Source organism: Gadus macrocephalus, chromosome 17 (genome assembly GCF_031168955.1).
Source record: "Gadus macrocephalus chromosome 17, ASM3116895v1".
Lineage (NCBI taxonomy): Eukaryota > Metazoa > Chordata > Actinopteri > Gadiformes > Gadidae > Gadus > Gadus macrocephalus.
The window spans coordinates 15373898-15381228 of NC_082398.1; the positions used below are offsets into that span (position 1 = coordinate 15373898).

The 7331-nt window shown below is 40.5% G+C and overlaps 1 protein-coding gene across 2 annotated transcripts; it reads left to right on the top strand.

Moving 5' to 3' along the window:
- Positions 1-325: 325 nt before the first annotated feature.
- On the top strand, positions 326-6018 carry LOC132445460 (uncharacterized). 2 transcript variants are annotated; one of them, XM_060035456.1, is made up of 7 exons: positions 326-592; positions 1489-1583; positions 1853-1990; positions 2292-2446; positions 2869-3005; positions 3544-3634; positions 5367-6018. In XM_060035456.1, exons 2-7 carry the CDS (start codon positions 1499-1501, stop codon positions 5724-5726), a joined length of 966 nt encoding a protein of 321 aa, XP_059891439.1. In that variant the 5' UTR covers positions 326-592; positions 1489-1498; the 3' UTR covers positions 5727-6018. The 2 variants fall into 2 exon arrangements, with proteins under 2 accessions (XP_059891439.1, XP_059891438.1); XM_060035455.1 differs by having other exon boundaries at positions 3541-3634; positions 5367-6017.
- The last annotated feature ends 1313 nt before the right edge of the window (positions 6019-7331 follow it).

A 7331-nucleotide genomic window follows, 5' to 3' on the forward strand; every position in this document is an offset into this window, starting at 1 on the left:
ACTTTTGAAGTAGCCAACCTCCCGAGATCTCCCAGCAAACCTACCTTCAAGCGGGGGGGGGGGGGTAGGTCTTAGCTCATTTCCCCTCAGCCATGCCAACGTTTAGGAGTGTGTAACTACTGTTGACGGCTTTCAACTGCTGTTGACAGTGCATGCGCTACCGCGCAAATTTAATTTTATTAAAAAAAATAAATAAAAATTTCTTCACCCCTCGCGGTCGACTTGGGATCTGTCGGCGATCGACTGGTAGACCGCGATCGACTAGTTGGGCACCCCTGTGTTAAGGTCTTGTGCTAGGAATCTTTTTTCGGCCTTTTTACTACACAGTAAAATGGCCAGTGTTAATTATTTGGTGTTACAATTTTCAGAGTTGATTAGTGTTGATTAGTGTACAGTTTAGAGTTGTTTGACCAAAAACATTCACCCATAGTGTAATTTAAACGTTCAGCCTAGCGTTCTATGTGGGTGTAAATATTAAAACGCTTGGGCGGAGTAATCACCTCATCCGGTTTCTGCATGCGTGGTGAAGAAGAGGACCGTTGACGCCGAGAGACGGACGCCATTGTTGAAGGCTGGCAGCGCAAGTTTGAAGGTAAAATTAATTTGTTGAAGGCTAGAATATAAACCACCCAACACAATTTGTATCGTTTAATATCATTTTGTGTATTGTCATTGTAACGTATTTTACCCACTTAGACACATATTCGAGTTGTTAGCCGTCAAACTCTGTAGCTAGCTAACTAGCTAGCGCTAGCTTCTAGGTCGCTAACGTCACTAACGGTATAGACTTCGACGGCTATCTGATATTGTAAATTATTCGGTATGATCAGATTTATGTATTTTAATGTAGAAAACCGCTATACATATAAACTACGAGTCAGCGACATCTTAAACCTTCTTGAATTTGGAATAATAACTTCTTTTTTTACCACATTGAATTTCACCTAACTCAATGACTGGCTAGCTAGTTCTAGCCATAGACATAATTCTATATGTCTATGGTTCTAGCTGCCACGAAGCTAACGTTAGACATTGCTAGCATAAGTGGTGGCTAGTGTTAGTGGTAGAACTTCGTCTGGGATTGGTGTGAACTTTACGTAAATGGTAGTTATGAATTGAACAATCGTTTTACCAGCGAGGCTAACGGTAGCATAATTTGCTTTTGCTGGACGAACTTTAAGCAAAAAAGCTAGGCTAGTTGACCGTGCCGCCACATTTCCCTGGCTTTAGTAACCATGTGCCTTAGCTGTTAAGTTAGCAACTTTTAAGACCAGCGAGGAGACGGTTGGTAGTAGATGTTATTTTCTCTAAACTCTGTGTATGCATTTGTTAATGATAAGCATGTCGAATTAATGTTTGACCATGTTTTAAGTAAATTGCAAACTATTAGTTTGCTCAATTAGTGTCTTATTGAATAATGAACAGTATTGCAAGTAATGTGGACTCCTGCACCAATGAAATCCTAGATTTGGTTTGATTTATCAACAGGTTATGCATAATGCTCCTCAAAGTGGAATACCATGGACTTAGAAAGTACCTAAAACTACAGCCTGGATTTTCATATGGAAGTTTCATTGAAGAAGGTGAGCCTTTATGTGACGTTGTAGAGCTTGGAGTCGAGAGCGGTATTGCAGGGGCATATACGAGGGACATTAAGTGCAAACAATAGCCCATTTTGTGCATTGCACTGGTATCCAGCCAAAAGCTTAAGTATGATATCTGTGTGATATAAGAATACTGTTGTAAGGAGAGCTCCTGTTGCTCGCACACTTCTGCTTTTAGGTTTATGCACCTCTCTTAATGTTCACAATTATGAGTTGATGGGGATCAAATGTCATTGTGTCTTTTTCAGTCAAGAACAAATTTGGGATCCCTCTATCAATTGAGTTGCTGTTCCTTGATGACTCCGATACTGTGGTGGATGAAGAAGTAATCCATGACATCCTTGAAGCCAACCCAAACATATGTCTGTTGGCCAAAGATTTTGAAGGTACTTTAAGGGTTATCAAGTGTTTCCAAGTCTATCCTAGGCTGTGCTAAGATGGTAGATGTGGCCCTATTCTGTGTGCCGTGAAGAACCGTGTAGTGTCGTTAGGTATCGTTCTGTACTACGTTGTACAAAAGTTCCTGCTTTTTTTTTCTGCATGATATGAAAGCCTGGGAACCTTCTGCCAGGTTGCCTGTTATTTGTCACAAGTGTTGGAGAATATAAGGGTAGTCTGTGTGATGAACTGAGATATATTTCTGCATCCATATATAATTGAAAATTAAATAGGAATTGTTTTCTTCAGAATTTACACCAACAGGTTCTTCTACACCAAACTCTTCAAGAGATGCTCAGTCGCTTGATGTAGAAATGTCATCTTTGAGCCAGGCACATCAGTCCAGTGTTGCAGAGGGCGCCCACACTTTTGCCGCAGATGATGCTGCAGAAATGGCCAAAAAGGTGGGATTTAAAATTGCCCTCAATACTAATCTAAATCTTCAACTGTCCAGTCAGGGGTCTTTTCTAAAAGCATAGTTGCTTACTATGATAGCAACTTCCTTTGTAGCGTCACTGCCCAAAGTGAGTCCATAGATTTGAGTTGTGCATGCACAAACACTCATACGGTATACGTTTCATACAGACTTGGTAGTGATTTGGTAGTGATGTAATTATGGAAGATGCATGGTAGTTAGCAACTATGCTTTTGGTAAACGGACCACTGCACAGTTTGTAGTACATGGTACTGTCATATATACATCAGTGAACATCTTATAATTTGACCCTCTCAGTATGCTGGTTCGCATGCGAGTCTGTATGAAGAAGTTGTATTGTGTTCTGTGTTTACATGCTCATAATTTTGCTTGTTTAACTTTCAATTATAGATAGTCCAGGAGGCTCTGGAGAAGAATGCTGGCGGAGAAGATGTAATAGAGGAGTATAGAAGATCCAAGACCTTGACACACAACACAAGAAGACATCTTGTGAATATCCTTGTCAGCCACATGGTTGAAAAACATGGGTATGTTTTTCTTTGAATAAAGCATAATAGGCCAAAAACTAGACTAAACTAGCCCAAAACATTACATGTTTCTATTCATGGCTCTAGAACGGGTCATGCATCCCAAAATGTCCAATGTTAACATTAAAATTTATGTTCAACATGGCCAAGCCTTAAAAAAAAAAAAGTTGGTGTCGTTCAGAGGAGGTGGGTACATTGTAGGGTCCTCTAGTTTGTAGCCTATAACTACAACAGCTAGGCCTGGTTGAATGAGATGATACTGGATGAGATTTGTTACGTCATGAGTTATGAAATTAAGTGAATGGATTTGGGTGAATGTTCTCCTTAAATGAAAATAGTCTGTTAGGCCCTCGCTCAATATGGCGGAAGTAATATTGTTGAGATTATGAGTTAAAATTTTCAACAAGATTTTATGGTTGAACATTCCTATGTATAACGTGGTCACGCTTTGTAAAGGCTGTGCATTCAGGCTGTGTAAATGCTCTTCTATTTTGTTACTAATGTTTGTCTGTATGCATTTTCCAACTCCCCATAGCAGAATCCCAGTTCGAATGCAAAGAGAAAAATACGGACTTGGCATTGTGACCCTGTTTCCAAATCTCAGGGATCCTTTCTCCACCAAAGGCTATGTAAGATTTCTCTTTTTCATCTAGTATAATGATCAGAGGTATGATTAACAATTGATTTTGATAGACATAGATCTGGGGCCGTATTCACAAAGGATTTTAGGGCTAAAAGTAGGTCCTAACTGGCGAATTTAGGAGTAACTCCTAAAAATAATGGGCGTGTCACTCTTAAATTTAGGACTCCTAACTTTTTTCACTAAGAGCAATTCACAAAGTATTTTAGGCCTAAAAGTAGCACCTAAGTCTAGGAGAGCTTAAAAGTCCTCAAGAGGACTCCTAACTCACTAAGACCTATTCACAAAGAATCGTAAATGCCTGCGAGACGAAATGTTAGGGTATTAAACTTGTTGTGGAGTTAATCGCAATGCAATAACATCCCGACTAACAGGAATAATCCGATTAGTCCCGAAATAAAATGTTTGGCCACACTACGTTATTTAGCAACAGGGGAAATGCAACTTTATTGGCTATATATATCGCAACCATCAGTCAACCGTGCCATAAACTTTCCTTTGGACATTCAACAATTACACAGGATCAAAGCCAACTTCATGGCAATTGCAGGTATGCCCGGTGTGGTCGGTGCTATTGACGGGACGCACATAAAAATAATTGCGCCATCAAAAGACGAGGACGTGTTCATCAATAGGAAGAAAGTGCATTCCATCAACATGCAGGTTGTTTTTGATGCAAATTTTAACATAGCCTACTGGATGTTGTGCAAAGTGGCCTGGATCTTCAGCTACCCATGATTCGCGCATTTTAATGGAGAGCGGTCTGAGGCAGCTTTTTGAGATGTACCAGTTGGTTGTCACTTGCTGGGAGACAGTGACTATCCATGCAAGACGTGGCTCTAGACACCCTACCTCAATCCACAACCGGGAGCACAGTTAAAGTATAACATGTAAGTGATTACGCATATTACGCTTAGTCCTACGTGTAAAACACATCGTATTGGCTCTTTGACGCCTTTTATTTGTTGAATCCATATTTATTATTGTTTACTGATTTCTTCCATATATGCTCGAGCACACAAACATACACGAAATGTTGTGGAGAGAGGAATTGGGCAGATGAAACGTCGGTTCATGCACAGTCGTTACTGTATGTGCCATTCTACACAACCTCCGCAAGCGGAGGAACATTCCACAGCCAGACGATGATGATGATGGCGATCAACATGACAATGAATTTGGCCGTGTGGAACCGAGTGGACTGGCATTTAGGGATCACTTTAAAAACACATTTTAGGTAAACACCTTGGCACAAATCAGTCAACACTTGTGTAGTTCATAACATTTATTTTACGTATTTTCATTGTTTGCTTTCTCTCTCTCTTGAACGTGCAGGCTACAACGTCATTATCGTGGTCTGCACAAAATTGTCGTCATGCGTGTATTCTGCTAACTGCACTATAACTACTTAATAGGAATTCATTTCTAGCCTAGGCTATTTCCTTGTTTTTCGGTGATTCAGTGGGCTCGTCTGAACAACCAATCACCGAACTGACTGCTTCTAAACTCGTGCACGAGAATTGACGTAATCCATAGCAACGGCGCGTCACTCTTAGTTCACTCTTTGTGATTTATCCTTAGTAAGAGTAGGTCTCAGCGGCTTTGTGAATAACTTTTAAGAAAAAACTCCTACGTAAAATGTTTAGCGCGAGTTAGGAGCACTCCTAGCGGTAAGATAAAATGCTTTGTGAATACGGCCCCTGATCTATATGATTTCACAGGAACACTTCTATGATGGTGCAAGTGGAACTGGCTACCTGGCCTGGCGCCTAAAAACTGTGCAGAGAAAAGTTACAAAAAGGTCGGAGAACAGCCCTCAAGGAGCCTTGCAGGGAGGACCCAGCCTGAAGAGGAGTTTCACAGCAGAGCAACAGGCAGATGGTGATGCAGTCAGAGAAGCCATATCGTTACTTCTACATTCCAGTGATGATTCAGTGATCCGCAGCAAGATGAGGGAGACGTTTCAGCATCGTCATCAGCTTGTCCATAATCCAGAGATGACCACTGAAGTCCTAAAAATGTATCCAAGATTTTTGGATGTGAAGGGATTGGTACGTGTATCTGCTAATATGTGCACATAATATGTTTTTCTTTTGCTTTTGGATATACTAGTGGTTGCCCGTAGCGTATGCTTGCCTGTAGCGTGTGCTTGCTGTAGCGTGAAAATGCAGCGAAAAGTAAAATTACCATTACCATCCAAAAAACTTCAAAATCAGGGATGCACACCATTGTGCCATACTCAACCCATATCCAAAATTGTAGGTCGATCTGACAAACAGTCAGCGCGATATGCGAGCCACAGACACAGGTGACAGACGGACACACAGACGCTAATTACCTCATGACTGAAATTATTCGTTCGATTCCCCTCAGATAAATTATTAGAGAAGTGGGACTCCACTTCTCTAATAATGTGGTTATTAGAGAAGTGGGACTCCACCTTCAAATGCAAAATCATTGAAGAAGCAAGATGCTTGACTCAGACTCACACTGTACGCCAGGGGTGCCCACACTTTTCTCAATGGTGATCTACCTTTTAAGTGTCTGTGTCAGAATGATCTACTAACTACGCACACTATCTTTTACGCATTGTCTTTTTTAAATTTACAATACCAAAACGAACACACAGTGTCATACGGGCTATTTCACTAAATGACAAGTTTAATTATTTTACGATTGAGTTTAATTTCCATACCAACCCTGGAAATAACAACAGTAACATCCACAATAGAGGCTACTAATCAGCATGTGATTTCATACACAGTGACATTACATTGCCCGTACAATTTAGTAGCCTACATTAATGATTAAAAAAATCCACACATTGAAATGTAACTTTTTTTTTATTTAGGATTTAGGATTCTTTTAACATACATACATAGATAGTGGCATTTGGCCCACAGTACACACTCTCACTCTCACTGTTCAAACTGAAACTTTCATTAACTTTAACTTTATGTGTACATTGCATGTAGCCATTTTTTTTTTTTCATGTGGCAGGTTCACATTACATTGCCAATAAAATTCAGTAGGCCTACATTTATGATAAAATAACACTAGGACACTTTTTTTAACACTAGGACACTACAATTCACTGTTCAAACATTGAAACTTTCAGACAATTAACTTTATGCATGCAGTCTTTTTTTTTTGCATACACAGGGGCATGTTCACATCAGTGGTCAGTAGGTTACCTTATTCAGATGACTTGCATTGGATGGAGTCCACAAGGGATGCATAGTCCGGGCAATAGCTACTGATAGTCAGTCTTAGACACGCCTCCAAATGATCGTCGGTCAGGGTGGAGCGGTATTTGGATTTTATAATTTTCATATGTGAAAAGGCTGACTCGCACAAGTACGTAGATCCAAACATTGCAGTCAGAGATGTTGCACATTTTCTCATGTTGGGATACTTTTCTTCTGTGAGCAAACTCCAGAACTGTTCATTGGCCCTGGCCTTCAGGTTAATGTCTGCTTGCAGTGTCAAGATCTCATCCTCGACTTCAGCAGAACTGAGCTGAAACATTGTTGAGATTTTGGAAGCGAGGACATCGATCTCAGCATCCTCCCGAAAAGGGAAGCACATGAACGTAGCAACTGGCTCGAGTAGAGCGAAGTCTTGAAATCTCCTGTCAAAGTCTGACAGGACGGTGTCGATCTGTTTTGCATAACATGCACTGTCAA

Coding starts and splice junctions, on each gene's coding strand:
- LOC132445460 (XM_060035455.1), top strand. CDS start 1,499: ATGCTCCTCAAAGTGGAATACCATGGACTTAGAAAGTACCTAAAACTA. Junction 1,991..2,291: donor GTTGGCCAAAGATTTTGAAG/GTACTTTAAGGG, acceptor TGTTTTCTTCAG/AATTTACACCAACAGGTTCT. Junction 2,447..2,868: donor CTGCAGAAATGGCCAAAAAG/GTGGGATTTAAA, acceptor TTTCAATTATAG/ATAGTCCAGGAGGCTCTGGA.